The 22,144-nt window shown below is 43.3% G+C and overlaps 1 protein-coding gene across 1 annotated transcript; it reads right to left on the bottom strand.

Annotated features, from left to right (window-relative positions):
• Positions 1-1,956: 1,956 nt before the first annotated feature.
• FGF19 (fibroblast growth factor 19) lies at positions 1,957-7,736 on the bottom strand. The gene is made up of 3 exons (XM_071428453.1): positions 6,971-7,736; positions 6,768-6,871; positions 1,957-3,857 (listed from the first exon to the last, which is right to left on the bottom strand). Exons 1-3 carry the CDS (start codon positions 7,302-7,304, stop codon positions 3,525-3,527), a joined length of 771 nt encoding a protein of 256 aa, XP_071284554.1. The 5' UTR covers positions 7,305-7,736; the 3' UTR covers positions 1,957-3,524.
• Positions 7,737-22,144: the final 14,408 nt, after the last annotated feature.

Below are 22,144 nucleotides of genomic sequence, written 5' to 3'. Positions count from 1 at the left end.
GGCTTTCCAAAAGTGTATTTTTCGTGTGTCCCCACAACTGTTCCCTGTGAGGGCGGTGCGGCCCTGGCACAGGCCGCCCAGAGAAGCTGTGGATGCGCCATCCCTGGAAAGTGTCCAAGGTCAGGTTGGATGGGGCTCTGAGCAACCTGGAAAGGTGTCCCTGCCCCTGGAATTAAATGATCTTTAAAGTCCCTTCCGACCCAAACCAGTCTATGATTCTAAGACATAAATATTTTTGGTGTTAATACCCACCCAAATTGTAGTGTGCCCTTCTAGGCTGCTTTGTTTAAAATACTGACAGATCAACACTAGTCAAAGGAAACATTTATATTCATTTACAAGCACGTGTTTTAAAGTTAACTTACACTATTTTCCAGATACTTAATAAAATGTGGCTCTGGGTCACACTATCCTTCCACTCTGATGTTGGAATATGTATATTTTTGAGGGAAAAAAGGGAAATTTTATTTAATTTATCAAGTTGTTACCCATTCGTATGAAAAGTACACTGGCAGAATAGAAAGAGTGGCCCCCAAATTTTCCACCACCAGGGTTTCAGTGATTGGAGCAGAGGTAAAGTGCACACTATGACTTTGAATTGATTTATAGGTTTTCACACTTCCCCCCAGTGGAAATGAAGACGCTCAGTATCCCCTTTCCTGCAGCCTCCCCGCTCCTCTAGCAACTCGTATTTGCACATCACAGCTTCCAGCTGAGACTTCCCAAGGAGACATTTGACACCTGAGCTTTAAAAGCGTTTCAGGGCTGTAAAATGTTCTGTTGCAAATGAAAGCACCTCCATTGTCCTCCTGCCTTTGAGGAGCTCTGATGGGCAGGGGATGGGGTGTGCTGGTGGTGTTTACATTCCCACAGCACCAAAGGTGCTTTTTGGAGGTTTTGCACACCCGGTTCCTGACCGAGTCAGGTGTCGCAAGGCAGGGGAAGCGTTTCCCAGCAATCCTCCCACCTCAAGCCGAGATCTTGTCAGATTTTATAAGCAAAACAGCCAGGTTTGGTCAGAGCTGGGATGGGAAAACTCCAACGAAAACTGACGCTCTCCAGGAAGTGGTATGGGTTAATTTAGCTCCTGGCATTCTTCCCTCTGTCTGAATAAATATTGAACCAAGCTCTAACCATGCTGTTGCAGGAAAAATCGTCGTGCTGCCTGCCGCTGGAAGAATGTAAGCTAAAGGTGTCAGCAAATAGGGTCACGAGAGAGATCAAGATGATGTTTCCAAAATGTAAGGTTGCCTGTCTTTGCACCCTTGAGAAATATTCACAATGTTACACCCACTTAAAAAATATCTCACTGGGTCAATTAAACAGTGTACCCTCCAAACTCCATTATGTGCCATGTTTCCTGTCAAATCTGTGCAATCTTTTAGCAGAAGAATAAAAGTGATTTTTCTTTTCTTGCCCAAACTTTAAAAGTTCATTCTTATATTACTTTGTTTTCTGGTTTTTGTGGGTTTTTTGTTTGTTTGTATGTTTGTTTGTTTGTTTTTAAGAAAGGTTTTGAAAGGCGTTCAAAGAAAATATAGTGACTGATCAAAACTGGAAATGAAACCCCCTGAAAAGTTTTGGAATAAAACAACCTGGAAATCAGAACTACCTTTTCCAGCAAACGAGGAGTAGGAACCCTCCGGATGTGTGGCAGTGGCTCAGCACAAAAGAGAATGGGAAAACACCATGGGAGATGTTTTCCAGCCAAGAAATCTGCTGTTCCTGTGTCTCACAGCATTTCCAAATGGAAACATGTGGGCTCTTTTCCTGCCAAAAACTGACATCTTTTTCAGGCAAAACTCACACTTTTCTCTCTGGCAGCACTGGTTAGAATGGTTCCCCTTTTTAAATGGGAGCAGCCTTCTACCCACAGGATTTTTTTGTCAAGGGAAGTGGCTGAGTCACCATCTCTGGAGGTATTTAAAAGATGTGTGGATATGGCACTTAGGGAGAGACAGAAGAGTCAAGCAGATTTCAGTGTTGAAGATGATTTTCTCTTTTATTGCAAATGTACACATTACACTAATGATAATGCACAGAAATTTAAAAATTAGCTAAAATTACAGCTATTTAAAAATTGGCTATTGTTGGCTAAAATTCTGTTGATTACAAAACTGCACAAGATTTGTTACAACTAAAAAACCCACATTCAGAAGTATATAAATAGAATTTTGAGCATAAATAACAGTAACAAAATAAACAGGTGTACGTATTCAATAAATTAATTATAAATATTGCATTGGCAATGAAGTGCTAGGTCAGAAGAACGCCGGTATTTCCAGTAAAGTTTTTTTTCTTTTTCTTTTCTTTCTTTTTCCTTTCTTTTTTTTTTTTTCTTTTTTTTTTTTTTTTTTTTTTGTACAGAAATATCTCTTATAAATGAACCTTTTGAAACAAGTAGAATCCCTGAACCATCCTTTTTTTTTTTTTCCCCCCTTTGGCTTCACCTTGGCTATTCCTTCATTGAATCTTTTCAGAGGGAGAGCAGAACTTGAAGACATTTGGGTGCCTTGGCCAGAGGTCTTCACAATTCCTTCTTGCAAGGAGAATCCTGACCCAGTTCTGCAGCTTTTCACTCACTAAACCATCTCTCCACTGATTCTCATGGATGCTGAATCAAGGCTGGAAGTGACTTGAAAGAATTCCTGGTGCTTAAAGGCTGAACACAAAACCCTATTTTACAACTGATTTGACCTATACATCCGTTCTCAGTGTTTTTCTCTGCTAATGACATACACGTACTTATATACAACACAATCTTCATTTAAACATTCATTTGAGCTGCTCATTCCCTACCTGATGAACATCAATTCTAGCCCTGGGCACTCTTCCAACCACACACTGAAACCTCACTGATTTTGATGAGAACTCTGCTGGGTGATTCTGATGCCACAGAGAACATAATTTAGCCTACAAAAGAAATCAATGATCAAGTTTCCCAAAGTACCTCTGCAGTAAGGGAAGGGAGAAATTTTTCCCTTTCTCTTATTTTCTAAGGGGAGAAAAAGCACAATGTACAAGCAGATTTGTTTTTTTCAGTAGTATGCTTTCCATAGAGAGTTTTCCCCAGAATGTTGTTAGCAGCCTTTTAAGAAGCAGCATTAACTCAAGTTACATCTGATAGGATGTTTTCCTTCATCTAGTTTTGGTCCAAGTGTTTGAGTTTAGATCTCTGAAGAGGAAAAGGTTTTCTGCATTTGCTTGTATGAGCAGCTATAACAGGTGAATATATGTGGAAGTGAAGCTGGTGTAGAAAAATTACAGTTATTTTATCACCACCTATGGAGGAATTCTGGTAAGGCTGCTAAACTTTTCACATTTAATCCTCCTTTTCCGAACAAAACTATGTGCAGGCAATTCTTTAGACTATAGAACAGGCACTCATCTCTTACAGGTACAACAAGGACGAGGCTGGCTCCATGCTCAAACACGCAAAAAAGTTCCCAAAAATCACTACACAGAAAGCTACAAATCCTACAGTCCTCTTCAATATTTCTGTGAAAACATGTGTGGGAGCACAGTCAGTTCTGGAAGCTGGGGCTCTTCACTGGGGACAGTTTGGAGGCAATGCCAAAGGGATCCATGCTGTCCGTCTCCAGGGGCGAGGAGAACGCCTCTGGCTCGAAGGCTTGGCTGTAATCGCCATATTCACCAAAGTCTGCTGACTCCATGGGCACCGTGTTGATCATGGGCAAGAAGTGAGACAGGGGAAGGAAATCTTTCCCCTTGAACTGCTGTCTCTGTTTGGCACTGCTCAAAGACACTGATATTCCATGCTTTTTGGATCTATAGACGTTGTAGCCGTCTGGGCGAATCTCCTCCTCAAAGGAGCAGTCTTCAGTGGAATACCTGAGCTGAAAAGCAAGGAATAGTGAGAATGACAAATATGCCCACCAGGCTGGGTGTTTTCAACCACAAAACAAACCTTGGATGGGAAAAGTCCTAGTCCCTCAGTGGTGGTACCCTGGCTTTCCCAATCCCTATCCTATTCTCTTCTATTCCTATTCCTATTCTATTCTATTCTATTCTATTCTATTCTATTCTATTCTATTCTATTCTATTCCGTTCCGTTCCATTCCAGAACCCCTGAAGTTCTTTCCATGTCCATCCCATTAAAATAAGCTTTGAATCCTGGGATGTGCTTCTCCACAGCCACCACTGAGCCCTGGGAAAAAAGTCTCAGAGCACTGGGAAAAAAGTCTCAGATGCCAGAGCAGATTTAGATGAATTTGTCCTTAACTGCAGTCATAAATCCTAATCCAAGTATATAACTCCTGCTCCGTTAGAGATTTGCCTGTGCAAGGGCTTCAGGATCAGGTCTGTAGAAAAGCAGTGTGGCCACTCAGGAAAACAATGCTAAAAGGTAATTTCCACCTTTTTCCACTCAGAATTTGCTGAAATTTTTCATGTTAACACGAGAACTGTTGAATTGATACCAGCACAAGTTAGGACTTTGTACAGAAGAATGTATTTTCTTATGCATGAATTTGTAGGATTACATTTGCAATGGCCTGTACAGATATTATATACCTGTAACATGTTATAAATATGAATATATATATATATATAAAAATAAAATAATATATTATATTTGTATCTTGAACCCATATCAGCAGGTCAGACCTCTCTAGATCTTTACACCAGCACTTGAGTAGTGCTTCTTACAACTCTGTTGCTATTTCAGTCTCAGCTACTGCAGGTGATTGAACCTTGGTCAATAAAAGAGAATTGCTGATTATGTCTCAGTCGGCAGAGACAGAGGTGTCCTTACATGAATGTTCTGCCTGTCTGAACAGAGAGCATATTTAATACTTTTGGGCCTTTCTCAGACACCCTCAGTAACATGGAGTAAAATTAAGGGCGTGCATTTGGTTATCTTTCAAAAGCATGTTTTAAATTAATATAGTAATTTAAAAAAAAAAGTTTTCTTCAAATAAAATGGTGCAATATTTATCCTTCCACACACATATCTCAGAAAAATATGTGTATATGACAAAAATTGGGGCTGGATAGTTGGCTATCTTTATGAATGCTCAGCCTCACTAAAAAGGATGATGAAATAAAAAAGCTTCTTGCTCAAAAAGTGCACACTACAAACAACAAGATATTGATTGAGTCCCTGTGTCTCAGCTATACCTTTCCCTCTTCACTACATTGGGATGGTCTCTAGTCTGTTTTTTTAAACAAGTATCAAACAGACTTTTTAAGAATTTTCAGATTTTTTTTCCCCCACAGGAAGGATTTTTTTCACAGGAGGAATCACAGTATGTCAGTAGATTCAGCATTTCCCCTAAACTACGGACTACAGCACACAGCACATTCAAAAACTAACCCCAGTCATCATTTTTCCAGTGTCAAAACAGGCCAAGCTGCAGGAGCACAGGTTCAGCCCTCAGACACCGTGTCTGCCCTTTTGTTCTCCCAGTCCTGAGCGTGGTGCTGATAAGGCTGAGATTTACCTGCAGAGCTGCCTGCCTGGGCTGTGAGCACAGAGGTGACAGCAGGTGTCCCCAGCACGGAGATGGGACAGCACAGCTGCTGTGTTTTCAGAATAAAACTCCAGCCTGAATCTAATACACTACACCAATAAATGCTGTTCCAGTCACCGTGTATGCCTTCAAAATGGTTCTACAGGAAAGCCATTTTAAAATTCTGTGATTGCTCAAGTTCAGCTGGTAGCTCCAATGGGAGCAGAATCCGGGCTCTGATTTGTTTTGGATATACATTAAAGAATTAAGCTAATAATTGACCTACCATATCATCTGAACCTATGCACCTCATCTCAGACTCGATTGATTTGAGCCCAGAAAAGCAACGAAATTCAGAAAGGAAGCCTAATTCTGTGTTCCGCATTCTTAATTTTATCCACATGGAGAAACATCAGTGTTGCTGTTATTAAGGATACTGGGAGTTTTGAGAATGGGCCAAATCCCTTCCTGATTAAAATCAGCAGAAATTTTGCTGGAGTAATCAAAAAATAATCAAGCTGTATCTTTACTGTGGCATCATGAAAAGCCATCGCTGTGTGAAACTCAGGCTTCTGTACAGACTAAATCTGAACTGCACCTGTCAAATTGTAGAGTCAAGAATGTATTCACATGCCTTAAAAATCAGAGTTTATGTCAAAGTCTAGTTGCTAAGCCTAGTGAAAAAGCTGATCTGGTGGCATCAGAGGGGCATGGAACTCCCCAAGCCCTCAGAGTCCCGCAGCTGTGCTGTTATAGCAGGGCAGAAGTGAGGCAGTGGAGAAGCATCCTTTCCCCCTCCAAATCCTTTTCCTGTCTGCAACTTCCTAAGAGATAGCAACCCATGTTCCTGGGAGTTGTATACCCGGCAGCCAGCTGGCTGCAACTCTTCTCCAAAGGACCAATCTCTTTTTCATTTTTTTTTCCAGAATACCTGACCTGAACAGTGAGGAATTACTCATATTCTACGGCAGAGCTTAATCTATTCCTGCAGCAGAATCACAGTCTCCCACCGATGAGAATTTTAAACCTAAATGCAACTTTTCCCTGGGCTTTTCTTTCGGTATATTTTGGCAGGGGACAAGCAAAACATCATTTACTCTCTAAAGGACGTTTCCTTTCTGCCTTCTAACAATCCCCACAGTGACGGTGACGAGAACCGCAGCTCCGGGGGAAAGCAGGCGGGGGAGGTGGGGGAGGGACTGTGGCGGACACCTGGAAGCTTTGTTACCCCATTATTAGAGCACGCCGCTGTTGCAGAGTGTAAAACCCCCCCGGGGACAGCATCGCGGGTCTCACCTGCCCGTGCAGCCGCCCCGCCTCGTCCATGCACAGGTACCGGGAGCTCTGCACGCCCTTGATGGCCACGGTGCGCACGGCCACGGCGCGGATCTCCAGCAGACCTGCGGGCAGACAGAGAGAGGGGACAGCAGTGTCACTCCCGGAGCCCCGTCCCCATCCCCATCCCCACGCCCGTCCCCATCCCCGCCGCCGCCACTCACTCTGCGGGCTCTGGCTGCCGGCCGCGTCCACCCGGCCGTCGGCGCCGATGCGCAGGAAGCAGCTGAAGAGGCCGTGCTTGCTGGCGGTGTAGAGGTGCCGCAGCCGGATGGGCTCTCCCCAGCCGTAGTTGAGGTGCGGGCCGGCGTCGGGCAGCGGCAGCGGCAGCGCGGAGGCGGCGGCGGCCGCCAGAGCGAGCAGCGCCAGCGCGGCGGGGCGCAGCCCCATCCCGGCGCGGCGCCTCGGGGCTGTAGCGCGGCCGCAGCCGCCCCCCAGCCTTTTATAGCTCGCCCTTATCAGCTCCATCGATCCGGCCGCATCCCATATAGAGCCCATTCCATAGCCGCATTCGGTCACTCCCCCCGAAAATATTAAGCGGGTGACACCCTAAAGTCGCTTCCTTCTCATCTGCATCTCCGAGCTCTCTGCTCCTGCCACGCTCCGGCCGCGCTCCCGGGGCACTGCGCGTCCCGCAGCCCCGATGTGGGACGGGGAGCGCGGGTGGGCGTGTGTGTACCCAGCCCACCCAGTGGCAGGAGGCTGCCCCGCTCCCCGCCGCGGCTCAGCCCCTGCCTTCGGCCCGGCCCGTCCCGTGTTTCATTTCCCTTTGCAGAAATCAAAAGAGTTGCTGCCTAAACCTGGGCTCGCCTCTCCGGTAGGAGCCGAACGCTGGAGGAGCGGGACAGCCGCTCCCGGTTCCAGGCACTGGTCCAGCCCGGTCCGGCCAGGTACCGGCGGCTGCGGGTGTCCCGGCGCGGCTCCCGGCTGGATCCCCGCCCGGCCATCCCCGCCCGGGTCACTAGATGGAGCCTGGCCCCTGGGATGCGGCTGCCTCGCCTCGGGGGAGCCGCTCTGGGGGCGCTCTCCAGCTCCTGTTTGTCCCCACTTCTTACAAAGAGACTGGGGGCAAAAAATCCTGGGTGAAGTAAAACTTCATTTAAGCTTCAAACAGAAATTTGCTTCTGGTCTGCGCATGGATTTTTTTCCCCGTGGGCTTCTCCCAGGGAGCTCGCTCAGCGAGTGCCCCTGGAAAGAAGAAGACACACAAATTTTGGGGTTTTCCACTGTATTTGTATCTCAGACATATTTAAAGGGATCGCTGCCGACTCTTCTGCTGTACATCCAAAGTGATCATTGAAGGAATTTTCTCAGATTCACAAAAAGAAAACTGGTAATTTCATAAAGAAATTCCTCCCCCAAGACAAATGACAATTCAACAAGACATAACCCCACCTCCTGACCATCTTCTCTGAAACACAAAGCTTCAGTCAGTTTTCACATATTATTTTTATATTTTGCTTCTTGTTCGCTTTCATCCTTCGGTCCCTGCATCTCCCTCCTGCAAACACTCCCACAAAAATCTTTTCATAAGAAATCTTAGCTCAGTGAGGATGAGCACACAGACAAACCAGACAAAAATACAGAGGCTTGTAGGATGATATCTTGCTCTTATTTTCATGTGCAACTTCAGGTGTATTTAACTGGAGTTAATGGCATCAATCAGTCCGTGTTTGGATGATCAAGGTCTTGCATAACAAACTCAGTGGGAGCAAGGGATTGAATCTCATCAGTCCCTTCAAAAGCAGCTACAGCTTTTGATTAGCTTTGGGCATTTTTTGGTGATCAGCTTGAAACACCCAGAAAAGACCCTAGTTTTTCCCTGCATGATTGCTGAATAATTAATAAGGATACCACCACTTTTCATTCAGGTGTCTCCTGCTACATCCTCCAAATCATGTGTGGGCTTTCCTACCAATTCTGGTCTTCCTTACATCACGGAAGTTCACAGTATTATAAGCCCAGTAAATAATACTAAGGCATGCAAGTCCCTAATTCTTTTTTTCCTCTGCAATGTTATTACATGGCTGCTACAAAGGCAGTTCCTGCCCTGCAACCCTGGGCCCCACAGCAGTTGTGCATGTAACTCATCCTGGCATTCTTCAAGGTACTGAGCACCCACCACACACGCAGAGGTTATGGTCTGAAATTAATCTGAAGGGCTCCTTTAGCTCAATTTTTCTGTGCATCTCAGTGAATAGAAGCTGGTTTATGACCACTGCTTCTGCTATACTGTAGTGGGAACAGTAATCATAATTGCAAGTTTTATTTTCTTCATCAAGAAGTGCAGGCTTCTTTCAAGCTGTAAGGAATTGATGCTTGGAACTTGTTCATTCACCTCTGTGAGGATCAAAAATTGAGGCAGAAAGGACAAATCACTTGCACTAAAGGATATTTCAAATTAAAAAGCTGGCTGTAAAGGAGAATTTCCCAAGAATTGATGGAGAGCCTTGAAAAATTATTTTCATTGTTGCTGTTGCTGGTGTTGCACAGGCTGATGTTAAAGGGTTCATGTCTAATAAAACTAAAACATAAATTAAGCACTTAACTAATTTTTTGGAATGGCCTCCCTTGTTAGGGGAAGGTTCCAACCTAAATAATTTGTCCAAGTTCCCCTGTAGTCCCTGACAGAGGTGTCTGCAAACACTTAACTAGACTGAATGGTGCCAATCCTATCCCAAAACAGCTGCTGAAGAAATATGGGTTGAATATACCCTGGAAGTATTCATTTCTTATTGCCTCTGTAAAAAAAAAAAAAAAAAAAAAAAAAGCCTAGATGATTAGTTCAGATTCAGGTAACTTATTTTTATTTAGAAACTAAAGATAACTTATTTTTAGCTAGAGATAAATGAGCTAGTGAATGTCACTGAATTCAAAATACAAGAGTTGCGACACATTATTTTAATTTCAGTTCCTGTCTGTGTCACTGGACTTTATCATTTATTGGCATGTTTTATCAAAGTTCAATAAAAAAGGCACATGCCTTTGCATGTTCCTACAAATGCATTTGCTGGAAAAAGTGTATGTTTGCAGAACAAATGTATTGTAGGGTAAATCCCACATTCACTTCCACTGCTAGACGTGCTTCCTGCAACAGGGAAACCTGGTAGTGTCAGATTTTCTGCTTTTATGAGGATAAGAAAAACAACCGAAAAAACCCAGGCAGAAAGTCTTATAGAACAAAAATACCTCCTAACCAAACAGAACACAATTGCAAAAGCATTTTCACCTGTTGCAATGGATCATTTATTTCCACTGCACTTTTCAATGCCCCAGTGCAATTTCTGCAGAACGAGAAGTCCAGATTTTGGCAATAATGAAGTGAATGTGTTTTGGAAGAATAAAATTAGCCATAATTAAAAGTCAAACATCCAGAGATCCTGGAACACACCAAAAAGGTAACAGAGGGCTTGTACCCTACTGGATAGTGACATCATTGAAACCAACTGAAAAGAAACTGAGGAAGGTGGCCAGAAAAAATGGTGAGGAAATAGGGCAAGAACCATCCATGAGTCAAAGCTAGTCACAGCAGGCTACTTGGTGGTGGAGATCAAAGGAAGAATTGTATAGGTGAGTCACTCAAGGCTGAGTGAGGGTCAAAATGTGATAAACTGGAGGTGTTTAGGATGAAGAGATATTTTCTCAATTATGGAATATCTTTGGAATATGATGGTGAAAGCTCTGGTTGTACGAGTCACTGAAGGAAGAGGGAAATACCACAGAAACATTGAAGACTTTCTGCTTCCTTTGGGCTGTCTTTGGGTCCTCCTGCAGATTTTGGAGTTGGGATTACACGAGTGTGATCTAATATTACTTTTGTGAAGAGATCTGTCAGTCTTCCCCTCTTTTCTCTGAAGTCAGAGGTGGGAGAATTACAGAGGCTGCAAATACTCTGAGGGCAGTGAGGTTCCAGGCAGGGCTGGAGATGTCAGTGCTAATGCCGCCGGTTTCTGGTTTCTGCTGTGGCTCCTGCCAGTCATCCCAGAAGTGACAGAGAAAAGAAAATTATTTTACCCATGGCAGAGAGCCAGCAGAGCAGTCCAGCCTTTTCTCTTGCTTCTGGTGGAGAAGAATATGTCAGGAGAATGAGGGAAGGCAGAAGTGAAGACACAGGACACTGCGATACGCAGCTACTCGAGCACGAGCTTGTTCTATAAAGAGCCTTATCAGCACAGCACAAGTTAAAAACCTGCCTAAGAAGGAGAGGTTACTCCACCATATGTCAGGGACTGCTCTGCTTCCCAGCTGCTTCTGCAATCCAAGAGGCATGGAGGTGACAATATTTCTCCCTGGGCTGTGAATGAGTGCAGAATTGAGATTCCACAGCTCCCGCTGCGCGCACCCACTGACAGGATGTCATAGGATGGGACGAGCACTCACTGAGCCTCTTCCCTGATACCACAGTTCTCGGTGAATTTGTAGGATTCAAGTGCATCAGAGACTCATAAATTTTCCAAATGATCCACTTCCAGAGGGGTTCTGCTTCTAAAACTGCTCTGCTAAGAAAGGTCAACACACTGGGGAGATTTTTGCTACTGTAATTGGGGAGTGTTATTGCTGGTTCTTTCCAAGGAGCACAGCCAGACAACCAATTTCAAATATCTCTCACCATTCTGTTATCTAATGCTTCCTCAGCTATTGCTATCAGTCAATGCATTCCAGAGAGCAATACTGAGCCTGGAATTGACTTGGAGCTTGCACAGTCAAATGATACCTTCTGGTTAGGTCTGCTTTAAAGCTCACAAAATTCCCACCAGCTTCAAATAGCCTAAATGCCTTTTTTGTTCATCACAGCAGGCCATTATTTCATGTTTTAGAGGTATTTCATCCACCCCATCTTTTCTGTGTGCTATGAAATCCTTCATAATTCTGCTATAGAAAAACTTTACTGATTTTATGGGATCATGTTTGGTACTGTGCTTCTCCAGCACTAAACCAACAAAAGCTGTGTTTTTCTTATGGTTTTTTTTTCCTTATGTTTTGAGCAGATCTTCATCCTGCCACAGAAATGAATAATTGCAGGTTTCTTTGCCAACAAATTATATTTTGATTTCCAGCTTGACCTAGAGAGTAATGCCCCTGGACTTTGTTTACACAACGTGTTCCTGGAAACCACAAGGGAAGATTTTCTAGAAGAGGTTGACTCTAGATCATCAGCTTCTCAGTGAAATGTGGTATCCTTAGAGCATTTACCTGTATTCTTTTCCTGACAGTGACTGAATAATGCTGTCTTTATGACAATACTTCCAGCTTCACTGGAAATATTTTTCCTTTAATAGGCAGAGAACAGTAGAAGAAGATATACCAGAAATGCTTCAGACTTGCAAGAGTGCATACTTGGACCTGTGGTCCTGTACAAATACATCTGGACAGAATTAATCAGGTGGACTTATTCAGCCTGATGTAGTGACAATTCCCACAAAATCACCCCTGAAGAGCATAATAGGAAGCCAGGATTTGCAAGACTTTGGCAATATGACCAATACAGGCCTGTTAAAACAAACCTGACCCCAGAACAATTTCACTGAGTGAAATCTGGGATGAATTTGTCCCACAGAGGTCTAACTTCCACTGGAGGTGCATTTTTAAGAGGGACACTGATCCAGGGGTGCTCAGGTGATGATTTTTTGGGAGTTAGAGGTAAGAAGGAGAGGTATGAAAGGGGTTTAGCTCTGCCTGTCTGTTTGGTGGGACACTGAATCCCTCCTTTCCCTTGAAGTTGAACTCATAAATGTGATTGTACCTTTGCTTAAAGGCAGATGTTTTCTCAAAAACACCTATGATAATAATCCTGTTTTGTTGTAAAATTGATAATCCAAAGTCTTCTAGTCATGAGGATGACAATAAATTACATCACTAATATTTATTATGCTTATGACCATCTAAGTGGTGTTTTTGTTAACTAGAACCAGTTAGGCTTGACTGAGAAACTGTGGGAGAGTTGTTATGGTTTATGTGATGCCAATAATCAGAGCAGCCTATGGGGACAGATTGTCCCTACACAGGTTAGCTCTGGGTGGCTCAGCCCTGTTAAGTCTGAAGGATGTGATAGGTAAGAATCCCTGTCTGGGGAATTCCCACTTTGGATAGTTGTGGCTTTTTTTTTTTTTTTTTTTTTTTTTTTAATTTGGGCTTCAAATACTTGATGAAGATCAGAGAAAAACGAGTGTGTGCTGAGCACACTACAACAATTTCCCATATTGTGAAGTAAAAGAGGTAGAAAGGGAGTTAAGGAAGCCAGCTAAGACTCATGGTTTTCTTACTGTCATATATTTCATGCTACACTGCTGCTTATCACTACTAGGAACTCCAAGGCACCAACAGAACTGTATAAATTGTTAAGACATGTAAATGATTATCAAATTCAGCTCATGAGTGCTTATTGACCTGCTGTCATCACCTTTGATTATGATGATACTGCAGGAAGGACTGAAACCGTGAAGCCCTTTATGAAACAGTCTGAACAAATGTAAACCTGAAAACTAGTACAAAGTTTCCTGATCATTTAAGACTGTTAACATTTTGCACACAGGCATATCCTCAGCTTCTGGAAAGCAAAACCATTCATCTGAGTCAACAGATATCTAACCTTTCACTCCAGCTCATACCATAGGCCTACAACTCTGGAGAAATATCTTAGAAAAAACAAAGCTCTCATGCAACTCCTCCAAAATCTGTTTAGTACATGGAATTACATCACCTAGGTTTTAAAAAGTGCAATGATATCTTGCCTCCCTTCTCAGAAGAGCCCCAGACTCACTCCTTAACATTGGTGACAACCATGTAGGAAGTTTTACAATGGCTTTGCTCAAGAGAGAGGAAGATTATTAATGAACTGCTCTTCCTCTTGGAGGCCATTGGAAGTAATTTTCATCTGAAATGAAGCCTAAAGCGTAGCCTGGGTGTAGCTGCACAATTTGCTAGGAATTGGGAAACCGAGTAACTTTCTCTGATGTTCCTTGTTGCAACTGGTCCCCTTTGCTGCCACCAAACATGGCTGTGGCACTTTTTTGGTCAAGAATTGAAGGGCAAAGGTTACTGAAGCATCCTGCCAATGCAGCTAAAAGTGACCTTTAGCTGACAAAGCAGAAGTGACTTCGGGATCTAAAAGAATGGTATTCAAATAGCCAGTCCATCCAAAACTTTGCATTTGGATTGATCCTAATCAGCCATAATTTCCTACTTTAATGGCCAATTAAAAGGCCATTTGAAAGTAAGAGAAGCAGAACAAATCAGCATGGAAAGAGCCTGCATGGTCTTTAGAAAGTAATTCAAGTTTACTTAGGTTTTACACATCTGACTAGTGAGGAAATGAGAGAGTAATGGATGTTTTACTCCAAAAGTAGTTCAGCTTCATTAAATAACTTGTTTCAGCAAGAGATAAAAATCTGAAACACCACTGGAAAGTAAAATGAAATATCTGCATTACCACAAGGTATTTAAACCTAAACATCCCAAATATTAGAAGGAATGTAGAATCCTCCACTACCTGGTTATTGTGTGTTATGTACATTGACTTGCTATAAGAAGCAGAATTAAACTAAATGTTTTTTGTGTGTACTTACAACTGTGATCAGACATATAAAGGCCAGAACAATTCTATTTTACCATTTTTAAACACCAAATATTTTTATGTCAAACACATCTTTGATTTGTTTTCCTTTTTCTGGAAACAAAGCTCCTTGAACACTTCAAGCTGAAAGTGAGAGCCCCATTGCCTCTGGTTCTTTCATGTCTGGAGGCAGCAGGAAGATCCTTGCACGACCAGAGGCAGAGAGGCCTCAGTTGCTGAAGTGAGCAAAGCAGACAGATGTGCTGAGGATGGAAAGGTGGAGTGGCTCTTTCACACGGTTCAGTGTGCAGTTCACACACTCTGGGTTGTGGATCTGTGGATTTGGGCATACCTTTTGCCAAGGGGGCTGTAAAGACAGTCACACACCACACACACACACACACACACACACACACACACTTCCCCCAGTTAATTCAGAATTTAAGCTGGTTCAGAACATTTACAGAGCAGGGCGGGAATCCTTCTCTCCCTGTGGGGCACCAAGGTTTCAATCAATAGCAAAGGCTCCCTGAGACCTGTCTATTGCTCTTTATCAGAGGCCTCCAGCAGATAAAGCCTGTCACAAAACAGCTACTGATCGCTGCCACTGCAGCCTCGCTGCAAGGAAGAGCTGCTGCTGCAAGGAAGGAGATGCCCCTTTTCCCATTGCCTGGACTAACAGGACACAGATTGCCACCAGTGTGGTTTGGACTTAGCCAGGCAGATGTTCCATCAGCTGGATAACAGAAGGAAGGAAGGAAGGAAGCAGCCAATGCTAATGACATGGAGAGCAGCAGAACTGTGTCTGAGCCCTGCACAAACCCTTTCAATTCATGGCTCCAGCACCTTTCTCAAGAGACAGTGATCCCCAAATTTATGAGTTTTTCTCACACGCACAGGCAGCAGTGACAACCCTTTGCACAGCAAGTAGCAGATATAAAACCCCACTGATTCATCATTCAACCCTCACTCCAACTGCCTGACTTAGGTTCCCTGTAGAGCTGCAATTGAAATTAATATTTGTCGTTTAGTCCTGTTGAGGCTTCATGAGAATGAAACCTCCATTTTGCCTCATATCTTTATGGGCATGAGAAAAAAGCAATGATATCATGTTTTCCTTTCCTCACATAACAAGATGCACAAGGAATGGATTTTGTAGCCCCCCCAGGCTGCATATTTATTCCTCTGGAAAGTCTTGCTCCCATTACAGCTGTGGACACACACGGCTCCAGCTTTTCCAATTTCAGATCAATGAGCAAAGAGCACAGAGTTGGCAGGTCCTCGACATTCATCTGAATGAAATGAAAGGGAGCTCAGTTCTTGGCTCCAGTTTTCTGTCACTCCATTGTCATTCAACAAAACGGACCAAAGAGAAAAGCGATCAATCCATAAACTCATGAAGCCTCAGTCTCCAGCTGTCATCAGCTTTGAGCCCCCTCCACTGATCTTATCTGTTGCAGAGTGATTGAAAGTAATTTGTTTTGGTTAAAAGTAATTTGTTTTGGAGAGTAATTAGATTATCTCTTGGGGGGCTTCCTACCTGGTGACCCAGTGTTTCTCCTTTGCTGGCTGCTCATTAACATCAATTACCATAGAGACTCTCTTCAAAGGAAGGCTTGCACTGCCCAGGGTGGGGAACCTATTAAGAAATATGCTTCTCATTCCTGCTAGGAGATAATAAACCTTCTGGTGTCACACAATTATTTGTGGGTCAGACACATATGATCCCACTGGGGCTTAAACATTCCGTTTGCCATTCCGTGTGAAATGTTTAGCAATTAGGAAATGAGCTGGATCTCTCTATAAGGGTGTATATTGATTGAAACAGGCTCGAGCATAATATCTGGGAACATTTCCTGACACTGGATGAATATCCCACACTTGCAGAGGTACTGGGACAGCAAATAAAGTTCACATCTGTAGGGGAAATTGCATAGAGGCTCAAAAGTTCATATTCTGATTCTTGTTCCCAGAATCACCTCTTTTTAACTGAGACAATTTGTACGGTTATGTAAATCACACAGCACTGATAAGCATCATCAAACCAGTATCTGGGTTTTTTTCCTGCAAAAATGTGGGTGCCAAATGAGTCCTTGCCTGACTGGGACATTTATTGGTAGTGATTGCATCATTGCTACTGTTCCATTCTACAGAACAACACAAAATAAAGAACCATTGTGATCCACCTTTTGGACTGGGTCTCTTTTCAGGCACAGCAAGTCTGAGTAATAAATGGTCTTGGTTGTGCCTTCATTTACCAATATTCAATCCAAAATTTTCTCTTGTTGCATCTGATTTCTGTGCTGCTCAGAAAATAGAAAAACACATAGAGGGAGCAGAAATGATCTCTAAAGGTAACGTTGGCTCATGTAGATGTTGTGCAGAGGTCACAGAGTCACTCAAAACCCCGGGTTGGCCCTGGGCATGGAGGATGATCTGGTATTGACCACAAAGAGGCTGGGGGAGAAAGGTGGGGAGAACATCCTTGTTGTGCAGCTCATGGTTACCTGGTCCATAGGGAGAGGAGTTTAAGCTGGGACAGCCCGAGTCACAATGGCTGGAAATCATCACCAGTGCCTGTAGTTATCAAACCCCACCCTTTGAGATGATCCTGGTTCTCGAGGTTTAACTCCCCACCACGAGTCCTTTAAATGGCTTTTCTGAAAAGCTGCTAAATACTAACGTCTGAAGTAAATAACTGCCTCCTTTTTTTTTTTTTTCATTTGTCTTGTTTGAGTAATTAGGTCATTATATCTGAGAGTGATTGTTTCATGCGTGCTGAGAGCGAATAATGAAGACCTTTGATGAATCCAGCGAGCAGCATGTAAATGTGGGGGAGGAATGCAGAGGCAAAGGAATGACCTTTCTGGAACAGAATTTCTCCCCGTGCCACCATTTTTATCCACATTAAGGTCAGTTACTGCGTTTACTTTTTCCTGCTGTGTGTATTCTTCAGTGTTTCCTTTTCCTAATAAAATGCACATTGTCCAAAGGGTTTGCAACGTTCTTTAAATGGGTACTGCTGGCTTGTTTGTGAGCCAGCCAGTGGCTGCTTGTACTGAGCTAAATGTTTCCTCTTTCCACAGCTTTCAAGGAATGCTTAGAACTTAAATATTTCATCAGATTGCATTTATATAATGTTGATATTAATGCTGAGCAATAAGTGATCTGTAGCCACTTCTCCAGATCCTAGCCATGGAGATGAATGGAGGTAAAAAGCAAACTGATTGTATCACTCATTCAAGTGGTAGTTAACAAATAAAACACAAGGACCAAATATGGAAAATAGATAACCTTTTGCTTCTCAGGAGTGATCCTCACAGGTAAGGGTGGATTGAGTTATTCCAGTTAGCAGCTGATGTGAGTGACTGTGGGGAGTCTCTCTACAGCCCAGTGAAACTTGACTTTTGTTTCTGTGCAGCAGAAAACAAAAAGTCTGTTTTGGCATCATTTAAGCTGGAGTCAAAATAAATGGTTTGAAGGAAAAGACTTCCCTCCTTGCTGAGCTTCAGTTTGCTTTTAGGAGCAAGTGGCATTGGAGCACGGGGGCTGAATTCTCTTTGGGATAAGCCAGGCCTGGGTTTGTGCTCACTGAGGTCCCCTGACATGGTGTTAGCCCCAGTGGCCACTGAGTGACTCCATGGGATCAGGTTAGACTTTACCTGAAGCAACTCCCTCCAGCCATGTCCAGTGTGGATGCTGGGTCCTCATGGGATAATTCAAGATACCCACACCATCCTCTGTCTTCTTAAAGAAATACTTTTTATTTTTTTCCTATGACATACAGCAGGTGCAATAATTCCAAATCTAGATCCATGTGGCTCTGATTCTGACGAGTAGGTCTAAGGAATGATGGGGGTGAATATCACTGACTTGAGATTATTTACTTGTGGGAAAGCCAGCAAAGTAACAATGCAAAGCAGGCTGTTAGGTAAAATCAAAACCAAAACGTGGATCAAAGGAGATGAAATCTATGGCAAAACTCCTGAATTCCCTATGGGGAAAATTACAGTTTTCCCAACCAGAAAACTGAAAATTGCTCTAAGTCATAACAGAGGCATGGGGCAGGTCACATATCTCAGAAATACTGTGGACAGATACCCTGTTTACAGCTGACTTACAGTTTTGAGTTACTTGAGGGACTACAGAAGAGAGAAACAGAGTTTAAAGAGTGAACCTCGCTTCTGCAACACTATGCAGCAAGTAGGAGCTAATTCTGAAATTAATTTCTCAACCACAGAACCACAGGACAAGATACTTTCTCAACAGTTTTGTTAGACCTCATGTGGGTTTTGTTAAGGCTCCTCTGGGCCTTAAATCTCCTGTCTACAGAAACACTCTGCCCCTTCTTGATTCTCTGCTACTGTAGTGTAAGAAAGGAAAAGATTAAGTGACACAGAGCCACCCATTCACATATTTCTACCCACTGCATTACTGAGCATTACAAATGTAATGGCCAAACTATTTTCTCTGCACACCCTGGAGAAAAAATATTGTTTGTGTGGGTGGTTGATCAGAAACTCTTTAGAAGTACATCACAGAGCCTTTTTTAAATGTGGAGATTATTCACCCCAGGCAGAAACGCCTGGGTATAATTTAGGCATCCACTTGTCCAGAAGGGGAGGAAATACCATGTATGTGTACATCCTAAATAGAGAAATTTCAGCAGTTTTTCTCTTTGAAACAGGTACCAGTCACAGACCTGGGTTCCTATTGGAAAGTCTCCACTGACTACTGTTTGAACAAGCAATCATATGTTTATTAATTAGTCAAAGTAATCAAATCTCTGTGGGCAATTTACTAAATCCTATTTGTTGCTGTCATGGCACATTCAATCACCCTGAGCGAAGAGGTGACTTCTTAAACTCCAGAAAGCAACACAACCATATTACAAAATGCCAAATGTGCTCCTTGCACTTGCATGGAGTTTGTCAGCTCATGCTTCCCCTTATCCTGAGATTTCAGCCTGGCCTTCTTCCAACATTTCCAATTCATGACCACAGCTTTGCCCACCATACCCTGTGATGGCTTTGTTGGCTCTGCCTTTTCCCTCTTGATGTTGCAGGATAACCTGGGTGAATTCCCCACAGGAAGAACAGGGCTGGGAGGGATCCTGGCAGAGGAAAATAAAATGCCAGCACCCTCTTTATGTGGCTGACATGAAGGTCCTGTACAATCTGGTTCATTAAAGGGATGTCACAAGGTGGTGATTACAGAGAAAGTTCAGCTGGTTTCCCTTTGAAGTACAGAAGGGTGGTGCTCAGGTAATGGAGGTGGACATCAGTGCTTTTGATGTCTGCAGGCTTTGCACCTGCACATCTGGCAGCCTGGACACCTTGCTGCCACCTCACAGGCCTCGCAGCTGGCTCTACAAAAGGCCAGCAGGATGCACATCACTCTCAAAGGCCACTCTCCTTCCTCAGCTTGCCTCAAATTGTACCTTGTTTCCTTGCTTTGGTGATGGCTTCATTCATTTCCTCCTTACCTTCAAAGAGCCAGCAATCTGGCCCCACAGGTTCTGCTGTATTGCTGTAGGGATGGTCCTGCATTTGTCCTTGGAAGCCCATTCCAGCCCCACTGAGGAGCACAGGAAGGCTTGGCTGTGGTGCCCAGTGCCCACAGTCCACCATGAAAGAGCTGAGGAGATCAAAGGAGATGGGCTGGGATCAGTGTGGAAGCAAACCTTACAAATTTCAGTCTCTCTACCCCTGCATTTAATTACCTTTTACTTCTAGACTCCACTTCAGTGTATAGAAAGAATGACCAAACATCATTATCATTCAAAAACTCCATTATAGAAGCAAATCTCTTTGTGTCACAGCTCAAAAGCAAAATGCATGTTCTCACCAGAAGTGGGAATGACCATCACTGCTTTTTTAAATCTTGGGGAAAAAATGCTGTTGAATTTGAGACACTGTTTGATTTAGAGAGTTGGCCACCTCTTGCCTGGTAAATGCTGTTTTGGTCATGCTGCCTGGTGCCAGGTCCGTGCCTCAAGAGGTTTGAGGCTTTAAGATTGCTGTGTTAAACATTAGCACTTACTCTTTTGCTGTAACTGGAAGAGTCTGTCTGGGGAGATTTGCAAGGACCTAAGCTTGGCTGGAATGAGCCAGGTTGAAGATGAGTTTAGTGCAGGATCATGTCAATTTGGTTGTAGTTGGTTACAAATAACTACAGGACAAGACAAAAAGGAATGTACAGAGTAATTCTTCAACCTTGGTCAATATTTATTAGTGGGACTTTTTGAAACAAAGGTTACAATTTTTTTTTTTTTTTGATCAGGGTTTCAAACAAGGTATTCAGTGCTAATTATTTCCTGATTTCTATTTTTTTAATAGCCTTCTCTTAACCCCTTTTGAAAACAGGCATCACATTTGCTCTCTTTCCCTCCTCAGATACTAAGGCTGGTAAAGAAGTGAGTGTCATATCCCAGACATCAGTTCAGTGAGTCCACATCTGAGCTCATCTCAACTCTGCTATCCTTTGGTCAAGAGCACTGTGGTTAATTACTCCATTGGATTTGCCCCAGGATGGAATGAAAATACAGTGGATGGACACTTAGACAATTAAAACATTATTTATATGGCAGAATGTGCAACAGCACTTCGTCAGCTCATCTCTCTGTGGTACTCAGGGTGGTCTAAAATCTCCATCTAAATAAGACCTTTGATACCTTTTTTTTACATTGCTCACCCATTGCAACTTTTTTTTTTTTTTAAACAAACACATAAATGAAAGAATCTCACATTTTCTCTTCTGATTTTTGAAACATAAAGAACAGGAAAGTGCCATATGTTTGTTTAGACAGGTTTTCAAACTGCTGGTTCCCATCTGAGTGTGCCCGTCCTCCCTCCCCCTTTTCCTTTTCCTTCCAGGGAGCACATTCCTGCAGGAGCTCAGCTGAAGGGGCTTTGTTGTTTTCTGGTGCCCTGGCAGCTTGCAGCCCATGCCATGATACAGCATTCCTCCCTCTTTCTCTGGGCTGTGCCACTTGGAGATGACAGTTTGCAGAGTGGCATTAATGCCTTCCCAGACCAGGGCCCTTGTTGAGGGCAGCCAGCTGAGGCTGCACGTTTGAGAGTGGGCTGTGGAGCCACGAACCCCAAAAGGAGCTTCCCCCCTCCTTTTGGGGGTGTAGGGCTCGTTTTGCCATTTTGTCTGAAATGGATGTAATCCCAGCAAGATGAACAGCGGGACACCCGTGGGATGGGGCACATGCTGGATATATTTCCTTTCCAGCATCTCATTTAGGGCTTGACTTCAGTGAAGGCAGCAGAAGGATCCCTACTCACTCCAGTAAACCTGAATCAGGGCTGCAAGATAAACTGTTCTGCCACTTAAAAGGTATAAAAGCATAAGAGTATGTTTGTTAATTAATCAGTGCCGTCACATCTTCGAATTAGCAGCAAATGCTCCTTTAAAGCCATCACAGGGAAAAATTTTCGCAACAAACCATCCTCTCAAAAGGAGGCTTTTGCTAATAGAGGCTTGTAGGTGTTAGCTGCAAAGGAGAACTAAATAGTAAGTGTTTGCTTTCTACTTAGCGAATGTCTGTCATAGCCCTGCTAAGTCGCCAGAAACAAATTATGTGTGAAACTCAGCATCCCTCTCTCTCTTTCTCTCCTGTGATTGATATTTGCTTATGCAGCCCAAGTCCTTAATTTAATTAACAGGAATATGCTTATTTTACAAATTATAACCTTGTAATCTCCTTAGCAGGAAAAAAAGGAGTGTTCTTACCACTGACTATTCTTTGTTGCACATCATCACATCATCTTATTACCAA

This window comes from Agelaius tricolor, unplaced genomic scaffold (genome assembly GCF_023055355.1).
Source record: "Agelaius tricolor isolate 1412-34295 unplaced genomic scaffold, bAgeTri1.0.p SCAF_5, whole genome shotgun sequence".
Lineage (NCBI taxonomy): Eukaryota > Metazoa > Chordata > Aves > Passeriformes > Icteridae > Agelaius > Agelaius tricolor.
The sequence above is the reverse complement of the archived record's forward strand: the minus strand, read 5'-3'. Positions and strand labels throughout refer to the sequence as shown.

Excerpts from the sequence above, each read along its gene's own strand:
- FGF19 (XM_071428453.1), bottom strand. The coding sequence starts at position 7,304 with ATGGGCTCTATATGGGATGCGGCCGGATCGATGGAGCTGATAAGGGCG. Across the intron at positions 6,872-6,970 it reads CGGCAGCCAGAGCCCGCAGA|GTCTGCTGGAGATCCGCGCC; the intron begins GTGAGTGGCGGC and ends GTCTGCCCGCAG. Across the intron at positions 3,858-6,767 it reads CGGGGCGGCTGCACGGGCAG|CTCAGGTATTCCACTGAAGA; the intron begins GTGAGACCCGCG and ends CTTGCTTTTCAG.